The 24,312-nt window shown below is 41.8% G+C and overlaps 1 protein-coding gene across 5 annotated transcripts in view; it reads right to left on the bottom strand.

The window, feature by feature from the left end:
• GALNT13 (polypeptide N-acetylgalactosaminyltransferase 13) overlaps positions 1 to 24,312 on the bottom strand; it is a 740,598-nt gene that overhangs the window by 371,298 nt on the left and 344,988 nt on the right. For 3 of the 5 annotated variants that reach the window (XM_029605513.1, XM_029605512.1, XM_029605511.1), the window contains 2 exons: positions 17,968 to 18,138; positions 3,616 to 3,733 (listed from right to left, as the gene is read on the bottom strand). In XM_029605513.1, the coding sequence (XP_029461373.1) occupies positions 3,616 to 3,733; positions 17,968 to 18,138 (289 nt within the window). Of the gene's footprint in view, positions 1 to 3,615; positions 3,734 to 14,039; positions 14,193 to 17,967; positions 18,139 to 24,312 lie in introns of all 5 variants that reach the window. The other 2 variants (XM_029605509.1, XM_029605510.1) reach the window with 1 other exon arrangement.

Genomic DNA, 24,312 nt, shown 5'->3' with positions numbered 1-24,312 from the left:
CCCATCCCATCTCTAATCCTGCCATCCTCCAATTCATGAGTTCCACTCTCATCCCAATCCAAGTAACCATTCTCTCCCCACCTGGGGCTGCTTTCTCCCTCCCTCTCCCAACTAGTGTGAGTTCCTCAACCAAATTCCCATTCATTATCCAGTCCCTGCCCACCCCCAACCAACCAATTTAAGTCCCCTTCCTCCCAAAGCCTCCTTTTCTTTCTCCACCCCACCCCAGCTCACCCCTAATCCCAGGCTCCAAATCAAATGGCTCAATTTGCCAGTCCCCATACAAAAACTACATGGGGCCGACCCTAGCGCCTCCTTGCTAATGCGACTCCGCGGTTACCGGCAGTCAGCCGGTTATGAACACCAATGCCGATAAAATGGCGTCAGTTTTCATAACTGCAGTCCGTCAGTTATGAAAACCGACGCCGAGTTTATCAGCGTCAGTTTTCATAACGCAGCCGGCCAGTTATGAAAACCAACACCGAGCATATCAGCATCGGTCTTCTTAATGCGGCCAGCTGAGGTTTGGTTTTTTTTTTAACTTTTAAAATAAGTACAGAAAAGCATTTTTTTCTGCATTTCTGTACTTCTTTTCAATGCGCTCATTATTAACGCCTGCTTCAGGCAGGCGTTAATAGCTAAGCGATAAATGTGAGTCTGAGACGCACATTTATTTTTTGCATTTGGAGTGAATGAATAATAGCCTCATTCACATGCATTTGCATGTGATGAGCGCTATCCCATTCACTCCGCGTTGGACGCGCATTAAATAGGAGCTAATCCTCTTATTGCATTAGCGGGTGGATTAGCGCCTATTTAACCCGCATCCAACTGTGGGTTATATCAGCCCCCATGTTAGCAGAATACTTTACCTCAGTTACATATGTAAAACACAGACTCGCAGTAAAGGCAGAATAAAAAGTATATAAAGTAGAAATACAAGTAGAAATACAAATGTGCAGACAAAAACAGAACTGAAAACTACAAAAAGCCAGAATCTGTATGTAGTATATCAATAGAAAAACAAAAACATCACATTCCTCATAAAACAAACAATACAATCAAGAAATATTAAACATCAGTCATAATAGTAAAACTATACAAATAAAAAGAATAAATCTTTCAAAACAGCTAACAGAATAATATCCAATAATTTAAAATATATACAAATATTTTAAAATTTACTTAGCACCAATAAAATATTTTAAAACAGCAGACACATCAAATAACATAATAATTAAAACTAATAAGGATAAAAAAAATAATCCCTCACTCTCCATACTTGGGAACTTTTGATTTCCAGTAACCTTGAGATTATTGTGGATTATGCTGCTGGGGAGTACACAAATTTTATCCTATCTCTTTCTCACACTCATACGTTCATTCTCTCTCACACATATATAAAGACTCACACACAGACACACATTCCCTCTCTCTTCCACGCACACTCACACATGCTCTCACACACACACATACAGGTTCTGACATACAAACACACAGTCTCCCTTACTCCAACATGACTTCTCTTATACCAAACAGGCTCTCACTCCCACAGGCTTCTTCTCTCTCCACCCCTCTCTCTCTCTCACTCACACACACACACACATGATCTCACTCTCGCATGCACACACGCAAGCACACCCATTCTCTAGCACACACAAAGGCTCTCACTCACACAGGCTCACTCATACATGCATGCACACACACTTTCTCTCAAGGCCTTCCCCTCTCTTCTGGGCCTCTTCTTTGGCCACTTCTTGTCCCCTTCTTCTGCCACCACAGGATAATATTCACAATGGCTTTGCTAGGTTTCTTCTTCAGCCGCTGGAGGATGACATCCATAAGAACCCTGTAGGGCCTCCTCTTTGCCCATCACAGAATGGGAATCATGGTGACCCACTGGGCCTCTTCTTTGGCCACCAAAGAGGTGAAGACTCAGGCCATGGGCCCCATTTGCTCAGAGCTAACAATGCCTTTAAGTACCTATGTGCCATGCTTACTCTACAGCCCCTGCAAGTGATCCCAGCTGTTACATCCCATCAATACAGGTCAGTTGCATTTTGGGGTAGCAGTGCCCCCCCCCCCCCCCCCTTTTGCCCTCTAAACTCCACCATGAATACATATAAAACAGATATAGATGGCTAAATAGATGCATTTGTTAACTATTACCACCATACTACCCAGCATATTGTTCAAGTAGAGCTTTAAAAATCTCCCTCAAAATGCCTCTGAAATACATGAAATTTGTATTCCTCTTAGATAAAAACATCTTAGCATTACATACACCATTTAGAAGATTCCAGTGAACAGATCTATAGATTTTTCAGTATTCAAAACTTTCACAGTTTAAGGCATCTTAGAATTATGGTAATTTTTATCCAGAAGAAGACAGAAGTCTATTTATGGCAAATAATTTAACTAAACAGAAAGAAACCTAGAACATCTGACCATCTTATAAAATGTTGGTATTCAATGAATGTAAAAATAAATGTGAGAAACAAGCTAACACTTTATTGAATAAAATTATATTTGTAAGCTTGACTTGCTTTTGAATCTATACTCTTGTCATCAAGTTATGCATTGCCTGATAATGGAAAAGTGTCAAAAGGAGACACAAATGCACTGTATATAGTTGAATAAAAGGATCTGCATCTGGTTTACTGATCTTTATCAGCCCACATTCCAAAGGAAAAGAAGGGAAATGAGATTGCTGTGTGTGTCTACCTAATAACCTTGGTGTTTGATGTCCTATCCACATCAGATTTCCAGGGAGAGATATGAGGACTCTGACAGGGGTGTTAGTTTTTTGTTTAATTTTTTTTTTTTCAGATCCACACATATGTAGAAACCACAGATGCAAGCATGAGCTTGCCTCACAAAGTAGGCTCCTTTCATTCTGAGTGGAAATCTTTGCTTCTGTATTCATTAACTATCAAAACTTGTAAGCCAAAATCAGATTCTATATGTGTGATAAAATGACAACAAGATTATGGTAGCTCATCAAATAATAATAATAACAATAAATCTACCCAATATAAATGCGTGGAAAATCCTAGGTCAAACTCAAAGCCAGGTAAATTTCAGCCTCGTTTGAGTACAATGGAAATTCTAGCAAAAATTTGACCAGATTTGAAACAGGTTCACATTCACAACAGATTTGTGAATCTGCAGCAGTCTGCATCTGCATTGAATCTTCTTGCTAATGACTTCTAGAATCAGACAAATTGACTTGACTTCTGATGAAGATTTGCCATTTAAAAGGATTTGCATTCTATCTCTTCTTTTAAAATGATTGCCAAACTAATTTGGCAACCTGCCAAATTTCTTGCAGGTTCACACTAGTTCACAAATATATTTAAATAATTTGTATACCTCTACAACCCAACTCATTTCTGCAACAAATGTGATAGAGGGAGAAAGTCTGATTCAGGACTTGTATTTAAGTAAAAATAAAAGAGAAATAGCCAGTGTAAATATAGGGCTAATTTACTGAACTTTTTTCCCATGGACACACAATGGGGGGAAAAACCCTTAGTAAATTAGGCCCATAATGTGGTTGCATTGCTACAGGCTGTACTCTTTGCCAGAAAGATTTAAAAACAAGATAGAATTTACCCTAAAAGACATTTCAAGATTTTCTCCACCCCAGATGTCCATTCCTGAATCGTAAGTTCCTATCTCTTCAAAGTAGTTTCTGTCAATAGAAAATAAGCCACCGGCCATAGTAGGGGTTCTAGTTGAGAAAAGAAAAGAAAAAAATGAAACAAACTGAGGAACTGAACAAGTGATATTGAAGCATAAGCATCCTTGCATTATTATTACAAAAAACTATCCCAGGAATGAAATAATGTAATTACCTTACTCACAAAAGTGTTAGATTCTAAGACAAAGCTCTAGAAGCCATATCAGTCCTGGAGAAAACTGAAGATTTTGCAAGTTCTGATATCTATTACTGGAACACCAAATTGTTTCAGTGTTATAGTACATGAACTTCCAAGACCAAATAGATCCTTCCTTCTGATTTCCCTTGACATAGAAATGAAGGACCTATGTGGACTCTAAAGATCACGAATTACAAAACTGAGGTAATTTTTGGAGTTAGGCTCCTAAATTGATCCTTCTGAAAATTTACCAGGGCTGAGGTCCTAAATTTAGGGTCCCAGTTTCGCTAGGCTGCTAAATTTAGGGATCTTAAAGAGCAAGTGGTTAAGGGGCAGAATTAGGGTGGGAAAAAAAGTTAAGTGCTAAGCAGTAGGCACCTAAGTTAGGGCTAGATTCATTAAGGCTTTTCTCCCATTTCGTGTCTATGGGAAAAGCCCTTAGTGAATCAGGGGTCTAAATCTAGGCAGGTCTAAATGTTGGACCCTAAGATATAGGATCCTAAATTTTGGTGAATTTTCAGGGACAATGTAGGCCCTAAGTCTGACAGAAAATAGGCATCTAACTTAGGTGCCAAAATGTAGGGACTCAGCTTTTTTTGAATATTAGCCGCATTATTTTATTGGCCCTATAAAAGGTAACACAACCCATGATTCCAGATTTTAGGACAAGCATTCTGTTCTTTCCCACAACATTCTCTATTGTTTAGAAGAAATTTAGACTCAAGAAGATTTAAGGATATCACTACACTATAGAAATACTACAGTGTTGACAATTTACAGTTGTAGCAGTTAAGAAACATGCAAATTTCCTTTAAATAGATTTCATGAACAATTTGATGAACCCTGAATGTCAAAGTTTGTTAAATTTGCTTGACAACCTTTTTTTTATTCCACAAAAAAGCATGAAGTGGATTAAAAAATTCACTTTGGAGCTTCAAAAACTCCAAAGTGGATTTTTGCCAGATTAGCAGCAAAGAGCAAATTTTTTTGATCACTTTTGATTTTTTTCCAGATTTGCTTTAGATCTTCCCTGGATCTGGGGAAAATCTAAAATCTCAGTGAAACTAAACCAGACTGAAATCTACCTGGATTTGAAATTAATTTGGAAATTTTTGCAAATGTTTTACTTACAAGAGGAGTGGGGGGGGGGGGGGGAAGGGATGCATTTAGAGCAAGGGTAGACAACTCCGATCCTCAAGAACCACAAACAGGCCTGGTTTTCAGGATATCCACAATGAATATGCATATACAATGAATATGCATATACAAGGGAGGCACTACATTCAAATCTACCTCATGCATATTCATTGTGGCTCTTGAAGACAGGAGTTGGCCACCTCTAATTTAGGCAATTGAAAATTTCACTGGTTTTTATGACATTTCAATTGTAATAACAGTTATATCTCAGAATGTAGCTCTTTATCCTCATGATTAGAAACTAACTTTACTATGCCATCTGCCATTGGGAACAGTGAATAGATGAGCAAAAAAGTTTCTGCATCTGAGTCCAGGGACAGTCAAGTCACATCCTTGGAAGGGACAACAACCAAAAGAAAAACACGCTTGTCCTTCTATGATGGTATGGTTCAGAACTGTAGTATTTGTGTAAGCTTATAGTTCACAGGTTTAAATCTAGGCAGGCTTTGCTCAGCTTTTAATCCTTCTGAGGTAAATAAAATGAATATAGCTGTGATCTGGTAGAAATGATTGTTCATGTTATAGACCTAGCAACACTGCAGGCAATGTGTTAGGTTGGAGCCAACAGACTACAACTCCTCAGAAACAACTAAGCATTGGGCCTGGGTCCGGGTTGAGGCCCAGGCATTGGACCTGACTTGGCTTCTTCCACGAATCCCTGACAGATAAGATAAGTGATTGTTCAAGGGGTGTCTGCGTCAGCATGGGCCTAGAGTGAGATCCCAACATCAAGCTCAGACCTAGGCCATGGCCCCTGCTTTGGGCCTTGACCTATGCCCTAGGTGACGCCCAGGTTTTTCACCTAGGCTTAGGCCCAATGCATTCATTTAAAATGAATGCAGTAAATAAGGTTTATTTGATTTGGGAGGCCCTCAATTTGTTTTAGTGCCCCCGAATGAAACAAATTGCCATAATTCATTGTGTTTGTGTATTCTTTTTAAACAAATGCACATCCCTACTTCATAGGGATGTCTTAACAGCTCAAGGCTGACTATTCAAAGTAAGCTAGTACAGGGAGAGCAGAGAAAAGAATGCTAATCTGCTTCATGTACCAGAGACATTCTCAGACTTCTATACTCCAAGACCCAGAGCACAAAACACAGGATAGGCACATTACAAACTGGACAATTGCAACTTACACACACCATACACACACACACACACACACACACACACACTCATATCAGACTCCATGAACATGAATACATGTATGCAGTCAAGTGGACAAGGGATTAAATGTGAATTTTCCTACAAATAATTTGTATATTTCTTGGGTGTGGTATTGCTATTGTAACTAGGATTTTGCCTGCCACTAATATTGTTCCCTGTATTCATCTAAGGGCTTTGTATATTTTGACGTCCTGCCCCTCCTATATCCCCACCTTTTTGTGGGACATGCCCCAGGGATATAAATTTCACCCTGAGCATGTGATCATATCATTGTCTATCTCCATGAAGAGTGATCCAGAGATGAATCTGTCTGCTTCCCAAGTAGATAGTGCCCAAGAAGAGTGGATGTTTTTTAGACTGGAAGAATGTTCCAAGGAGTTTTGGAAGATTTTTTAAGTTTTAGAGTTTTGAACCAATTTCCTAATAGAATGGCAAACCCATGGTATCTTGAAGGGCTGGGTTTTACATCTTTTACCTTTAAGACTAGTCCACAGCAATGGTTGGAGTTTATGGAGGTTTTTTTGAGTCTTTGAGATTTTTTGCAGAGACAGTTGGAGTTATCTATTTTGTAAGATCTATTTTTAAACAAGGGGGATGTCCTCTTAGCCCTTGTTTCATGCTAGAACTTGAAAGATACGAACATAAGAAATTGCCATGCTGGGTCAGACCAAAGGTCCATCAAGCCCAGCATCCTGTTTCCAACAGAGACCAAACCAGGACACAAGAACCTGGCAATTACCCAAACACCAAGAAGATCCCATGCTACTGATGCAATTAATAGCAGTGTCTATTTCCTAAGTAAATTGATTAATAGCAGTTAATAGACTTCTCCTTCAAGAAATTATCCAAACCTTTTTTGAACCCAGCTCCACTAACTGCACTAACCACATCCTCTGGCAACAAATTCCAGAGCTTAATTGTGCATTGAGTGAAAAATAATTTTTGCCAATTAGTCTTAAATGTGCTACTTGATAACTTCATGGAATGCCCCCTAGTCCTTCTATTATCTGAAAGTGTAAATAACCGATTCACATCTACAAAACCTTTCCTAATCTTAAAGACTTCTATCATATCTCCCCTCAGCCGTCTCTCCTCTAGTCTGAACAGACCTAACCTCTTCAGCCTTTCCTCAAAGGGGAGCTGTTCCATCCCCTTTATCATTTTGGTTGCCCTTTTCTGTACCTTCTCCATCGCAACTATATCTTTTATGAGATGTGGCGACCAGAATTGTACACAGTATTCAAGGTGCGGTCTCACCATGGAGTGATACAGAGGCATTATGACATTTTACGTTTTATTAACCATTCCCTTCCTAATAATTCCTAACAATCTGTTTGCTTTTTTGACTGCTGCAGCACACTGAGCCGACAATTTCAATGTATGACGCCTAGATCTCTTTCCTGAATGGTATCTCCAAAGATAGAACCTAACATTGTGTAATTACAGCAAGAATTATTTTTCCCTATATGCATCACCTTGCACTAATCTACATTAAATTTCATCTGCCACTTGGAAGCCCAATCTTCCACAAGGTTCTCCTGCAATTTATCTCAATCCGCTTGAGATTTAACTACTCTGCATAATTTTGTATCATTCGCAAATTTGATCACCTCACTTGTCGTATTCCTTTCCAGATCATTTACAAATATATTAAAAAAGCACCGGTCCAAGTACAGATCCCTGAGGCACTCCACTGTTTACCTTTTTCAGCTGTGAAAACAGACTATTTAATCCTACTCTTTGTTTCCTGTCTTTTATCCCATGACTTTTTAGTTTTCTTAGAAGCTTCTAATGAGGGACTTTGTCAAATGCCTTCTGAAAATCCAAATACACCACATCTACTGGTTCACCTTTGTCCACGTGTTTATTCACCCCTTCAAAAAAATGGAGATTTGTGAGGCAAGACTTTCCTTGGGTAAATCCATGCTAGCTAAGTCCCATTAAACCATGTCTATCTAAATGTTTTGTGATTTTATTCTTTATAATAGTTTCCACAATTTTCCCCAGCATTGATTCACTTTTTTGTATAACATCTACACACTCCAGTGAAGATTTTTTTTTTCATTTTTTATTTTCAAAATTTCACATAATTACATGTAATACTTTCTAGGGATGTGCAGAGGGTCCGCATACGTTACATTCGGTATTCGTATTTGTGGGGGGGGGGGGGTAGATACGTTGCATTTGGCAAGGGGGGGGGCCTCGATCCGTTCATGCGTTCCATTCTTATTCGTTTCCCAGCTAAAATTTAATTAACTACAACCCCCCACTCTCCTGACCCCCCCAAGACTTACCAAACTCCCTGGTGGTCCAGCGGGGATCTGGGAGCCATCTACTGCACTCACGCTGTCAGCTGCCGGTATTCAAAATGGCGCAGATAGCCTTTGACCTTACTATGTCACAGGGGCTACCAGTGCCATTGGTCGGCCCCTGTCACATGGTAGGAGCAATGGACGGCAGGCGCCATCTTGTGCCTCTACCATGTCACAGGGGCCGACCAATGGCACCGGTAGCGCCTGTGACATAGTAAGGGCAAAGGCTATCGGTACCATTTTGAATACTGACAGCCGACGGCCCGCGTGCAGGAGATGGCTCCAGGACCCCCACTGGACCACCAGGGATTTTTGGCAAGTCTTGGGGGGGACTCCTGACCTCCCCAAGACTTGCCAAAAGTCCCTGGTAGTCCAGTGGGGGTCCTGGAGCCATCTCCTGCACTCAGGCTGTCGGCTGCCAGTAATCAAAATGGCGCCGACAGCCTTTGTCCTTACTATGTCACAGGGGCTATCGGCGCCATTTTGAATACTGGCAGTCAACGGAGTGAGTGCAGTAGATGGCTCCTGGACCCCCGCTGGACCACCAAGGAGTTTTGGTAAGTCTTGGGAGGGGGGTCAGGAGGGTGGGGGGTTTGTTTAAATTCGCTCCTTTAAACGGATGAATAATTCGGTAAAGATTTGTTGTATTCGTGGGAATCGTGATACGTTTCACTTCCCCAGGAATATAATGAATATGGCCCTATACAATGAATATGGCCCTATTGCGGATTGCCAATACGTTGCAAACAAATGCACACCCCTAATACTTTCTAATTAGAACACGGTACATATACCTAAATAATTAAATTATCAATATACATAATTCAATTCAATCTAACATTACATTTTAAAGCTTTAGGTATATATGCCTAAATATAAGAAATATGGGGGCAAAAGAATAGTGAGCGATTTACAACATTCCTGTATTAAGTATTAGAGATGTGAATCGTGTGATCGATCGTCTTAACGATCGATTTTGGCTGGGGGGGAGGGAATCTGATCGTCGCGGTTTTTTTTTTTTTTTTAAATCGTTTAAATCGTAAATCAGGGGAGGGCGGGAAAACCGGCACACTAAAACAACCCTAAAACCCACCCCGACCCTTTAAAATAAATCCCACACCCTCCCGAACCCCCCCAAAATGTTTTAAATTACCTGGGGTCCAGTGGGGGGGTCCCAGTGTGATCTTCCACTCTCGGGCCATGGCTGCGTTAATAGAAATGGCGCCGGCGCTACCTTTGCCCTGTCATATGACAGGGCAAAGGTAGCGCCGGCGCCATTTTGCAATACGGCAATACGGCCATACGGCCGGCGCCATTTTGCAATACGGCCCTAGTGCATGAGGTCGCTCCCGGACCCCCGCTGGACTTTTGGCAAGTCTTGTGGGGGTCAGGAGGCCCCCCCAAGCTGGCCAAATGTCCCTGGGGGTCCAGCGGGGGTCCGGGAGTGATCTCCTGCGCTCGTGACGTCGGGGGACAGGAACCAAAATGGTGCCGGCGCTACCTTTGCCCTGTCATATGACAGGGCAAAGGTAGCGCCGGCACCATTTCTATTAACGCAGCCGTGGCCCGAGAGTGGAAGATCACACCGGGACCCCCCCACTGGACCCCAGGTAATTTAAAACATTTTGGGGGTTTCGGGAGGGTGGGGGATTTATTTTAAAGTGTCGGGGTGGGTTTTAGGGTTGTTTTAGTGTGCCGGTTTTCCTGCCCTCCCCCTTCCCCTCCCCCCTCCCACGATTTACGATTTTTGATGATAAATCGGGGGAATTCCTATTGTATCGCGCCTCTAACGATTTTTGACGATTTAAAATATATCGGACGATATTTTAAATCGTCAAAAAACGATTCACATCCCTATTAAGTATCTGATAGGTGAGCAACCTTACTACATTTATGTCGATCCCTCTCTGGGGGTACTTTGAGATTAGCCTGTCAGAAAATCCCTGAGCTGCTCTGGCTCAAAAAATACGTAATTATTATTCAGAATCCTAACACAACATTTGCTAGGATACTTCAAGACATATCAGGCCTCTAAACTAAGAACCCTCTCCCTCATGACAATAAATTCTTTCCTGCGCAGTTGTGTTGATTTCACTACATCAGGATATATCCAAATTTGAGCTCCATAGAAAAAGGCTAACCTGTTTCTAAGAAACATTCTCAATATATAATTATGGTCTGAGATAAATGCAAACATTACAAGCATTAACTTCCTTTCTTTGATTTCTGAGTCTATAGATAACTCAAGTAATTCAGAAATATCCAAAGTATTCCCCTCTTCATCTCAGTCATGTCCCCTTTGGGGGAGATAATACACCTTTGTACAAACAGGTAACGCTGATTCAGGTATTTTCAGAACCTGTTTCATATAAGTTTTGAATAATTCTGCAGGTGAAATCCTTCTAATGACTGGAAAATGTATTACTCTTAAGTTTAATATTCTTAAGTTATTTTCCACTTTTCCCATTCTTCTCTCTAGTGCCATATGTGACTTAAGAAAGTTTTGTTGTAAAGTCTCAACTTTAGATATTCTTTCTTCATGGTTTTGAATCTTTAAGTTAAATGTCCCAATCAGACTATTATTAATCATTGTTTGATTTTTTGGCCTCCGTGGTTGTTTGTGCTAAGGATTTCAAAGTTGTTTCGATTGCCTTCAAAGCAGACCAGACATTTCCTAGAGTTATGTTCTCAGGCTGGCTGAGATTGATACTCACAGTCCCCGGGTCTGCCTGGCCTTCTCTCAATTCCCCTGAGGTTACTGAGTGCACCATGCCTGCAGTTGTCTTTGCAGCCTTCATCTGGTTCCCTTCTCCTGAAGGGCCAGGCTCCTGCACAGCTTGACTGCCTCCACTTCCTGGGGTAATCCCTCCTTCTACCCCGGTCCCGGCTACCAGCCGGTCTACCTCCAGAGGCTCACGATGGATTCCGCTCTGGGCTTCAGCTGTTGCAGGAGACACTTCAGCTTGTACTGGATGCGTTCATCTAATCAGCTCGCCTGGGCTCAGAGTAACATCCAGGGTCAGGGGGGAATGGCGTTCGCTCCTCTGTTGTCCCCCCAGCGACCAGCCCATCCGGCGTTGAGGTTGCTTCCGTGAGGAAGCCTTCGATACATCTCTGGAGTGGGTCCATCTCAGGTAAGCTCAATGTTGCTCCCCTGACTTTCCCCTTCCTTTTAGTATGAGGCATTTTCCAATAGGTATGTTTAATAGGGATGTGAATCGTTTTAGGACGATTAAAATTATCGTCCGATAATTTTAATATCGTCTTAAACCGTTATGGAACACAATACAATACAGATTCTAACGATTTATCGTTATAAATCGTTAGAATCGTGAGCCGGCACACTAAAACCCCCTCAAACCCACCCCCCACCCCTTTAAATTAAATCCCCCACCCTCCCGAACCCCCCCCCCCAATAACTTAAATAACCTGCGGGTCCAGCGGCGGTCCGGAACGGCAGCGGTCCGGAACGGGCTCCTGCTCCTGAATCTTGTCGTCTTCAGCCGGCGCCATTTTCCAAAATGGCGCCGAAAATGACGGCGGCCATAGACGAAAAAGATTGGACGGCAGGAGGTCCTTCCGGACCCCCGCTGGACTTTTGGCAAGTCTCGTGGGGGTCAGGAGGCCCCCCACAAGCTGGCCAAAAGTTCCTGGAGGTCCAGCGGGGGTCAGGGAGCGATTTCCCGCCGCGAATCGTTTTCGTACGGAAAATGGCGCCGGCAGGAGATCGACTGCAGGAGGTCGTTCAGCGAGGGTTCCGGCGCCTCGCTGAACGACCTCCTGCAGTCGATCTCCTGCCGGCGCCATTTTCCGTACGAAAACGATTCGCGGCGGGAAATCGCTCCCTGACCCCCGCTGGACCTCCAGGAACTTTTGGCCAGCTTGTGGGGGGCCTCCTGACCCCCACGAGACTTGCCAAAAGTCCAGCGGGGGTCCGGAAGGACCTCCTGCCGTCCAATCTTTTTCGTCTATGGCCGCCGCCATTTTTCGGCGCCATTTTGGAAAATGGCGCCGGCTGAAGACGACAAGATTCAGGAGCAGGAGCCCGTTCCGGACCGCTGCCGTTCCGGACCGCCACTGGACCCGCAGGTTATTTAAGTTATTTGGGTGGGGGATTTAATTTAAAGGGTCGGGGGTGGGTTTTAGGGGGTTTTAATGTGCCGGTTTTTCGATTTTTCGATTTTTTAACGATTTTTTAACGATTTTTCACGATATTTTACCCCCCCAAACGGCAACAATACGATTCCCTCCCCCTCCCAGCCGAAATCGATCGTTAAGACGATCGAGGACACGATTCACATCCCTAATGTTTAATAAGAAAAAGGATGCCACGAGCCTGCTTCCTCCGTGTCCTATCTAGCGGCCATCTTGCCCCCTACTCCAATGAAGATTTATATTTCTACTGATTCAATATTCTTATTAACTTAGGATATGAATGATAAGGGCTGGGAAAAATATAAAAAGAGGAAGAAAGCAACCAGAAAATATGGATTTTATTTGCTTGTGAACATTCATATGGGAAAATGGGAAAAGAAAATGATGAATTTTGATGAAAATATCATGTAACAGACAATTCCATAACAACGATCATTACTGACTATTGTTTGGATTTTTATGGTAACAGATTAGAAACCTAGAGGTAAATATTCAAAGAGATTTGACCAGGAAAAGTTTCAGTTACCCAGACAAAAACCTATAATGGAATATTTTACCCCCTTATCCGCTAAATTTTGCCTGTGTAACTATTTAATTGGGAAACATTTAACCAGTTAAAAGAGGAGGGCAAGAGGTGTTCAGGGAGTTGTTTAGTTTATTTATTTATTTATTTAAAAACTTTTCTATACCGTCGCTAAGTTATATACCATCGCAACGGTTTACAAATAGGCACATAGACTAAGGTATTTAATGTAGGTTATCGTACATTCTAACAGGTGCCAATAAAGTTTGGTTACAATTTCATAAATAAAATCAATATTTGAGCAAGGTTGGTCTAGTCCAGGTATATTATTGAGTTACTATCTCTTTGAGATATTACTTCTTAAATGTAGTCAGGTAGCGCTGATATTGAGTGCCAGCCAATGAAACTTTCATGGATAAGTCTGATTGGAGTATATTCTTTTTTTTTTTTTCTTTTAATTTTTTCTTTTCATAAATTTTCATACAATCACTAGAATACCTTGTAAAGCAATTTCGGGACGATATAAAAGAAATAATGTTATTACAATCCTTGTTTAAAGAAAAAAGAACTAACATATATGTACCCTCAAATACAAGAAATAGGAGGAGGGGAGACTCTACATTAAGAGCGATACATAACAGGAATCACATTATTTTACTTAGAAAAACTAAGGCGCTGAGTAGATTAATCGACATTCCATTACATTATGCCAAGCTTGTTGGGGGTGCCATTTGGGTGTGTGTATCCAGAAATGTTCTGAGTTGTGTAGGCTCAAAAAACACATAGTTTACGTTTTGGTACCTGATGGAACACTTGCAGGGGTATCGAAGTAGAAATCTGACTCCCAGTTGAATTGCCTCCGTACGCATAGAAAGAAAACTTTTCCTACGGGTCTGAGTAGACTTTGTCACATCAGGATATAACCAAAGCTTTTGACCATAGAATAGACTCTGTCTGTTCCAAAAAAATAACCTCAAGACATTATTTCTATTCATTAAGAAAGCAAATGTGATCAATAAGGATCTTCTCCTTACAACCTCAGTTTTTTGAGACATTTCCAGTATTTGTGAAATATACAATGATGGATTTAACCTTGTTATATCCTCACCAGGCACTACAGTTTGAGGCAAATAATATGCTTTTGTAATTACTGGGATTTCTGCCTCAGGAATTTTTAACACCTGGGTAATGTATGTTTTAAATAAGTCAAGTGGAGATATTAAATCCATCACTGGAAAGTTCAATATTCTCAGATTGTGAGACCTTAAGATGTTTTCAATATTTTTGATTGGAGTATATTCTGACCTAAAGTTACCCGAGTATATTCATTGGCAGACTAAGGCCTAGATTCACTAATACCGCCGGACTCTTAGAATCGCACGGTACGGGGGGTGGGGGGGCGCAGGAGCGAAGCTGGGGGCAGGCCTGCGAAAGCGCCATCATAAAAGGTGGTGCTATTTGGCACGAAATTGGCAGCGTAAAAGGTTCTTACCTTTTCACTGTCCTCGATGTCTTTGTGACGTCCGCCCCGGTGCTGCCCCGACTCCTCCTGTTCCGGTCTTGACACCGCCCCTATTTAGTGATCACACGCGAAAAGGGACTTTTCGCATGCGATCGCTTTGGAAAATGACCCCCTAAGGGGGTCATTTTCTAATGACTTATCACATGCATTAGGGCCTAATGCACATGATAAGGCCCTATTGCATGTGAAAAGGCCCTTATCACACACGAAAAGGGCCTTTTCACGGCAGTAACATTTAAATTAGGGGGAGGGGAGGAGTCAGGTTGGAGTTAGGGAGGAGTCGGCGGTGGCACCGCTGCCGGCGATAAAGTTTTGAACATTATCGCCGGCAGCAGCACGGGGAATAGCACTACCTTTTACTGTGGTGCTATGCCCACGATAGGCCGCACCACAGCAGGCGAAATCACACCACCGTGGTGCGATCGGCTGCAGACTATCGCCCGCCCGTCCCCTCCTTCGCACCCACCCCCTTTAACGCAGGTTTCATCATTTTGAACAAAATGATGAATCCTGGGCTTAGTCGGGTAAGTCCCACTGAATTTCATGTCTATATATATCTGAGTAAAGTTACCCAGGTATGTTCCCACTATTGGCACTGCTGAATATGAATATGGAACATTTAATAGCCTTTGCAAAAAAAAAAAAGTGAATCCATAAATTAAAAATATGCAGCATTACTTTTGCTAAGGGCCTGATTTACTAAGGCATTTCTCCCATTCTCTGTCTCTGACAAAGGGTTCAGTGAATCAGGACTTGAATCTCAAAAAGGGATGAGCTAGAACAAACTTCGTCAAAGGCCTTATACTTTTTGTTGGACCACCACAAGAATTATCAAAAATGTCATTAAAATGGTATCACATTGTAAAATGTTAAGCAAATTTCTTCTTTTTGTTTGCAATAGAGAATCAGGTTTGCATTACTGTCGTTGTTATGTAATCTGCACTTTTCTCCTGCTGTTATGAGGAACATCTCACGTTACATCAAAGTACAATCTTCTTGCTAGTAGAAGAGCCAAACAAAGGTCCTGTGGTAATTATCTTCAAAAGCTAGGTCACTCCTCAACAGCAAGGCAATCTGGAGCTGATGCAATACAGTGCACTCAGCTGAGCGCACTGTAATATCCCGCACTCCGACATGGGTTAAATAGGTGCTAATCCACCTCCTAATACAATAGGAGGATTAGTGCCTATTTAACCTGCATCGGACGCGGAGTGAATGAGATAGCACTCATCACATGCAAATGCATGGGAATGAGCCTATTACTCATTCACTCCGCATGCAAAAAGATAAATGTGCATCTCAGACGCCTGCTTGGAGTTATGCTAACGTGACCCCGCTGTGGCTGCCAGTAAACTCGGCGACGGTTTTCATAACCGGCCGTCTGCCAGTAATGAAAATGGAACTTGTCGATCTTTATAACCGGTCTTCATAACCGGCAGGGTCACGTTAGCAAGGAGGCGCTAAGATCACGCAAGCAACCCTAGCGCCTCCTTGCTAGCGCGACCCCCTAATTTGAGTATTGTATGGCGCCCCCCTTGCAGGCACCATGCCTGCGTTAGGAAAGCAGGCGCTGACTTTTCAGCGTCCGCTTTCCGTGCTTTATATTGCATCGGCCCCTCTGTTAGCAAATACTCCTGCCTAAATGCTCAATGCTCTTTACCTTCTTCAAAAAATATGTAGCGTTATTTAATACCATGCTGCAAAACCAAGGATAGTACTGCAGGATATTTCATAGGGTTTGTGATTAAATAACATATTCTTAAAAAGTTCAAGTGGCCTTAAGCCCATATACCTTAATGATTTCTACATTATCTGATTCCCAAAGGAGTCATAAGAATTATGGGCCAAATATACCAAACATTTTTCCCTTAGACACAAAATAGGGAAAACCCTTTAGTAATGTGGCCTTTCTTAGATGATCTAGGAAGTCTTTGGAAGACAGAGTATATGCACAGCACATTAAGGTCAGTAATAATCTACACCATGCAATATCAGGAGCTAAGGTATGATCATGATATCTCAATGCACTGTGCTGATATACAGTAAATACAGATTTAGAGATTTTTTTTCTAGATTTGGATCAATTATAGCTTTTGGACAAACGATATCATGCTTACAAAATAAAAGTCAGTATTTTAACAAATTTGCAATGAAAAAAATATATCATGTTTAATCACTTTAGCAGTCTAGTTACAGTTTGTTTTTAAAAGAATTCCCCTTGAAGATCTATCACTGTATGGATAAAACATAAAAAACAGAATTAAGGTTTAAAAAAGAGAATGAAGCTTGTACTGGTGTGTAACTTTTATTCTCTACTATTTCATATTCTTGCATTGGGGCTGCCATGCTTAATTTCTCAGCAAAAGAGAAATGGCTGGTGCTTAGTTGCCAGCAAGAAATAATGTGGCAAGCAGCCAACTCTTCTAAGCTATGTCACCTCCTTTCCCCCCAGGGCCAAATAAAAGACATGTTGAGGCATGTTGAGTTTAAGAGGCCTGACAGAATTATCATAACATGTAAAACTTGAATGTAGTCATTTTTAGGCACACACTAGACCTGTACCTAGGGTAGCAGGTTGGCTGAAGATTTGCTGCCTTCCAACTCTACTGAATCTCATTCAACAGAGAACAGCCCCCTCTGCCATCCTCAAACAGGCCATTGCAGGAGGTAGTGGGTGACAATACCAGCAGTCCCTAGGGGCAGCAAAATCCTAAATCTGCCCCTCATAATCTGAGGGCCCTAAACTGTAATTTATGCCGCTAGGGCCCTAATCCAGTACTCATTCCTCCCATCAAACACAATCCATGGCTTCTGGGACCAAGAAGTTAGCAGCTGAGGTTTTTTTCTCTGCAGTGATCCTCTGTGCTGAGCTCAATTAGTCCACAGGGGAAGGGCTGAGAGAGCAAGCAGGCAAATACAATATGAACTGACACAACTCCATGGGGAAGGAGACATGTAAGAGGAAATATACCAGAGAGACTGTTAAACAGAGCGCAACAGCTATGAAGAAGCTCATATAGGGCTAGATGTCCTAAAGGGTTTTTGTTTTCCAATTTGTGTCTACAGGAAACATGCTTAATGCATCTGGCCCGTAGGGTTACTTTGACAAGAAATATCCAGCAGCCTTTTAAAACATTCCAAATCAAAACGTAAACTGCTTCTTTTCATCTTCTGAAGCATCCTAGCACTGTTTCAGGTCTCCTTTACCTCACAGGCAAGGTCCTGTCTCCTTTCCTCCTGTCCATTTCTCTCTGAGGAACTGGATACCAGCGAAAATTAAGTTTCCAATTAAAACCTCCATAGGTCATGTCTGATCCAGCCATGTATTCAAATGTATCATCACTGATTACATCAATAATGGGGCAAACAACAGTCCTTCTGCAACGCAAATAGAAACAAAATGAAATTTACTTTTAAGTTTCAAGACAAAATTTTAACAAACATTTGGAATTGAAACCTCTCTGCAAGCCTATTGATGTGAGAGTTTATGTAGCCTCCAATGGAAGAAATGCACAGCATGGTTATAACTGAAGTGAAGCATGCTTGCTGGTGAAACCCCTTTTCCCTATACAGGACATGTCGTAAAATAGTATACTTTGTGATTAATCCTATTGTGGTATACTGTCATTACTCGTACTATTTTATTCACTCTTATGGCTGAATTTTCAAAGCCATTTTTATCCATGTTATAAACACATTTGTTAGAAAATGCCCAGGGTTCTGTGAACATAAAAGCAATTTATGCAAACTGGCAGCAGGCATCCTGGGAGGCAGAGTTGCTCCTTGCGTGCACATATTTTCATTTTTTAAAAAGTCATTTATCAGGTCACACAAACTTTCTATTGAATATATTTTGCCCCATTACTGGAGCTTATCCCATGAGCTGGTGATCAGTTTCATAGTAAGATACAGATGATAGCCCAACCTGGTCCCTCCAGTATGCCCAGTTGAGATTCCTCTGCTTTGGGTAGATGAGCATACAAATTCCCACATGCAACCCAACACCCACTTCCCCCTGCTATCCTATCTTTTTTTACTTGATATCACACCCTTTACCCATCACTGCCATCCCAGGGTCGGTGTATTAGGTTCACTACGCAAAGGTTACATCCTTGCATGACCCCACCCCACACACAAATAAAAATGGTGCAGTCATAAGATTTACATGGAAAGGGACATTCGAAGTTAAGTCTTCTGTATCACAACATGGTTATTATTATATTTTCATGCACTGCTGTGGTGCAAACTAGAAAACCTTGCCAAAAAGGTACTTAGAATCCATGTAGTATTAGGCCTAATGTAATATGTGTTGTTATGTGCTTGCCATCAGAAAGCCATGAGTGAACTGAATTAAAATATAATAAACCTCCCAAACCAAAATAACACTAATTGCCAGCACTCAGACAGTAAAACCCTACCTAAGAAAAGGTAAATATTACATCAGACCCTAAAATATCAATACACCTCCTATTAGGATATCAGAACAAGCCAGGCTGCTACAAATCCCTACACAGAAATTACTCACTAGCAGAATACCTGACCTCACTTACACATGCAGAATGCACACAGACCTTCACCAAACACAGAAAAAAGTGCCCTTAAAGTATAAACTAAACATGAAATTGGAAACTACAACAAACTAGACTCTGTATATCAGGCAAGAATGGAAAAACAAAAACATCATCATGCCTCACAAAACGAACTATGAAACATCATAATAGTAAAAACATACTAATAAAAAGAATAAATATTTCAAATAGTTGATGAATAGAATAATATCTAATAACTAATAATTCATATTAACATTTAATTTACCAAATACCAATAAATATTTCAAAACAGCAGACACATCAAATAAAGTCCAGTAATTAAAACAGGGATAAAATATAACCCCTCTCTCCTTAACTGGGAATTTTTAATTTCCGAAATTGCCATGCTGGGTCAGACCAGGGGTCCATCAAGTCCAGCATCCTGTTTCCAACTGAAGCCAAACCAGGCCACAAGAACCTAGCAAGTACTCAAACACCAAGAAGATCCCATGCTTCTGATGCCAATAATAGCAGAGACTATTCCCTAAGTCAACTTGATTAATAGCAGTTGCATACTTTATAGGGATGTGAATCATTTTTTGACGATTTAAATCGTCTGATATTTTTTAAATCGTCAAAAATCGTTAAAGAGTGTGATACAATAGAAATTCCCCCGATTTATCGTGAAAAATCATTAATCGGGTTTGTGTCCACTAATGGGAGTTATTTTAGATGGCGCCGGCCATGTCCACGCCATTTTTAAAGATGGCGCCGGCCATCCAGTGCTCCTACCATGTGACAGGGGTCGGCCAATGGCACGGATACCCTGTCACATGGTAAGAGCAAAGGGCCATCGGCGCCATTTTTTATTAGCGCAGCCGACGGCCTGAGAGCAGGAGATTGCTCCCTGTGCCCCCACTAGACCACCAGGTAATTTTAAAATGTTTTGGGGGAGTCAGGAGGGTGGGGGAGGCTAAGGGGTCAGTTTTAAAGGGTCAGGGTGGGTTTTTTGTTTATCAGATCGGGCGCAGCCGATAAACAAAAAAACAATCGGGCCGGACGATAAAAATTATAAGATTTGAATCGGAACCGGAACCGAAACAATTCCGGTTCCGATTCACATCTCTAATACTTTATCCTCTCTTTCTCATATGCACCCACTTCCTAACACATACATTTGTTCATTTGTTCTCTCATAAAAACACACAAAAGCTCTCTCACACTCACTGGCTCTCTCTCCCTCTTATACAGGCTCTCTCACACTCACTGGCTCACTCCCTCTTACATGCACAGCTCTCTCACGTTCACTGGTTGGCTCTCCCTCATACACACACAGGCTGTCTCTCCCTTATTCACACACAGGCTTGCTCATACTCATTGGCTCTCTCCCAATCTCTCACATACAGGCTCTCTCTCCCTCTCTCACTTATACAAACACACGCACAGGCTCTCTCATAGTCACTGGCACTCTCTCCCTCACTCTCTCTCACACACACAGTGTTGTGGTGCGGACCTGTACCTTGTAGTCGGGAAATGCCTCCCGACATGACGCAGACATTTCCTGTCGGCATCAAGGCCATGCGCCGTGCTGTGGCACGTGAATCAGCTGGGCAATGCTCCTCCTTTCACGTCGACGTCTTTCCAAGGGGCCCTGCGCCAGCATGGGGAAATTAAAGTATTTAGCCCGTTGTTTCAGCACCAGCAATGCCTCTGTGCTGGTGCTTTTTGTCAGTGATTCTGCGTTTCCTCAAGTCTTGGACTGTTTATTGGATTTCCCTGCCTGCTGCCTGCCTCTGACCCGGACTGACTATTGGATCTGTTTGCCTGCCGCCTGCCTCTGATCCAGATTAAGTATTGGATTCTGTCTGCCTGCTGCCTGCCTCTGACCCAGACTGAGTATTGGATTCTGTTTGCCTGCTGCCTGCCTCTATCCCAGACTGGGTATTGGATTCTATGTCTTGACCAACTCGGCCGAACCTCGGTGCTGACCTAAGTCAGGTATGGCTGTTATGCTATCATTTGGGCCCACGAAACGTAACACACAGGCTCTCTCACACTCACTGGCACTCTCCCTCACTCTTATACACACACACACACACACACACAAGCTCTCATTCCCTGGTGCTATGTCCTTCACTCTCTCTCACACACACACATACAAAAACAAGCTCTCTCATTCAATGGCACTTTCTCCCTCACTCACACATACTCTAATTAACTGGTGCTATCTCCATCACTCTCTCACACACACACACATACAAAAATAAGCTCTCTGACTCACTAATACTCTCTCCCTCACTTTTACACATACGCACAAGTTCTGTCTTACACACTCATGCTCTTGCCCTCACGAACACACACACAAGCTCTCTCTGACTAACTGGTGCTCTCTCCCTCACTCTCTCTCACACATATACACACACGCACACACACAAAGCTCTCTTTTACTCACTGGCACTGTCTCCCTCACTCTCACACATTCATTCACTGGTGATCTCCCCCACTTTCACACACACATAAGCTCTATCTCACTCACTGGCATGCTCTCCCTTTCTCTAACTCTCACACAAACACACAAGATGTCTCTCACTCACTGGCACTCTCTCCCCCCACCCACACACACAAAATAATTTCTCTCTCACTCACTGGTGCTCTCACACTCTGGGCCTCTGCTTCAGCAGACAAATGGCCTCATTGGACCTTTTCTTGTGTGCCATGGGTGGGAAGGGAGGGAAGGTACTGAAATCCATATTGGCCTTTTCTTCTGCACTACAGTGGGAGGGGATGTGCTGGTAGCCCTGCATGGCTTCTTACTGTTTTGCCATGGGTAGAAGGGGCTTCCACTGGTGGCCAAAGAATGAGATTCTGGGCACAGCCATTTGCTGCAGCAGAGAAAGGGGGCATATGCAGACAATTTCTTGGTTATAATGTAGCGCCACTGTAAGCTATGGAGTTAAACCACAGCTCATAGGTTATGAGATGCATGAGTCAACATAGCTGCTGTGCTGGACTGGAAGGTTAAAATCCAGACAATTTATGGACATTTTAGTCCTCCTTGTGGGTTCCAGATATTGCCTTGAAATTCTGCACTTTGCAGAGAAAATCCAGACATTTGGCAACCTTAGCTGCTGCTGTTATTGCATTTTGGTTTATTCCACATGTCATTAGTAAAGCTCAATTGTTTTCCTTTAAGAAACCCTTATTTTTTATCTTGGGAAAAGGGGATAGAAATATTCTGAATACATATGCTAAATGTCCAATTTGCCTAGTGAAAATAAAGAGATTATGATCAAATAAATGTGAAGGGTGAAACCTTGAGAATCTGGACAGAAGGACAGATCTAAGTCTATTGTTCCTCCCTGAATTAAAGAATTTGGGTTCTGTGCTATATTTCCAGCATGCATGTTATTTAATTCATTTTCTCATGTTATCCATCTCTGTATCTGGCCTTAAATCTGGAGTGGGGGGTGGAGGGGTGCATATTTGATGTAGTGTTTATTTTGGGCCTCTGACTGGACAGGCAGTCAAGAAAATAAACGAACTCACTCAGGCCATTCAATGCCACAACTATCCTCAGCTTGAGGCCAAACACCAGAGCACCCTATGGAATCAGGTTAATGTAGACCCTAAGTCTGGCCTCTAGGTGTCGCTCTTACAAAATGACTGGGACTTCCTCCACACCAGGAGCCCTGAATGCTGCCATTGCAGCATCGCCAACCACAGACAACCTGGGTAGCAAAAACCAGTCCTGGGAGTTAAAAGAATAACATTTTAAATACTATTTTTGCAAAGTTTTAACTGGCATCCTCACTGCTGCAAACTACAACTAATTAAGGGACCACAATGAATGAAAAAAAATGCAAAATCCTTTCTTCTTAATTACTACAAAAGTGTTTTTTCACTCATTAAGAAGATTAACAACTTATTGAATTCATGAGCTTTGATAAATGAAGTTTTGTGCTATTCTTTAGGAGCGTGCATGCATGCACCCTGATGCAGGCAGATCTGGTGAAAACAACTGTTCCATTTTAGTGCTGAAGACTTGTATCAGGTTAATTTAGAAGCATCTTTAGAATAGCTACAGATTAAGGGGAGAGAAAATACAGTGTTCTTAAGATAACAATGCACAATGTGGCATTAATAATATTGCCCAGCGCTTGCCTCCATGTTGGAAAGTATACACTAGAATCAGTTATGTTATTAATGCTTGTTTAGCACATTTTTGCAGAATCACTTATGTTTATTTTTAGGGAAACAACACGGTGTAGTTTGAAAATGAGAATATTTTGGAACGGAGGATTATTATGAAAAGATCTAAAGTAATATTTTATAGTTCCTTTCTAGTCCTGTATTTAATTTTATATATACCGCTGCTTCTTGAGTAACATATGCATACAGCATGTTTGTACCAAGGGTTGGGGGAGGAGAAAGGTGCTAATCTTTCAAGGTATTATTCAGAGGACCTGCTGTTTTCTAGGGAATCTCTGCATGCTGACGTATTTTTAGATACATATCAAAATTGCCATGAACAATATTGTGTTACTCTGGCACTCTGCTGATTATACCCACGGCCCCCAGTTTCCAGTAACAGCTCAGGGGCAGATTCTGGGCAATGAATTAGAAAATTCTGTGAGTTTCATCCTCACGAGTCACCAGTGCTGTCTCTTTGAGAAGAAAGTTATACAAACTTCCCTGTCTGCTTCGCTGACACAGTCGGTTATTCTTGCTCGTTGAGCTCTCTGCCCTCATTAAATTGTATAGGGTTAACCCATCTCATTCTAATTTGTGTTGGATTTGCATGTTTGAGACAGACACCTTTGATCATATGCTGTTTTATTATAATAATGTTCAGCTGTTTTTGCAGAGAGTCTGGCACATCATTACAAAGATCTTAGATTTACACATCCCTTTATCCTGAAATTCATTCTTCTAAATGAGTACTGGGAAATTATTGAATATTTTACTGTCTGCTTGTCAAAATCTTCTTGGGTGTCGGAATGTTCTTTTGGTGAAATTTAGTTTG

Source organism: Rhinatrema bivittatum, chromosome 6 (assembly GCF_901001135.1).
Source record: "Rhinatrema bivittatum chromosome 6, aRhiBiv1.1, whole genome shotgun sequence".
In the NCBI taxonomy this organism is placed as follows: domain Eukaryota; kingdom Metazoa; phylum Chordata; class Amphibia; order Gymnophiona; family Rhinatrematidae; genus Rhinatrema; species Rhinatrema bivittatum.
The sequence above is the reverse complement of the archived record's forward strand: the minus strand, read 5'-3'. Positions and strand labels throughout refer to the sequence as shown.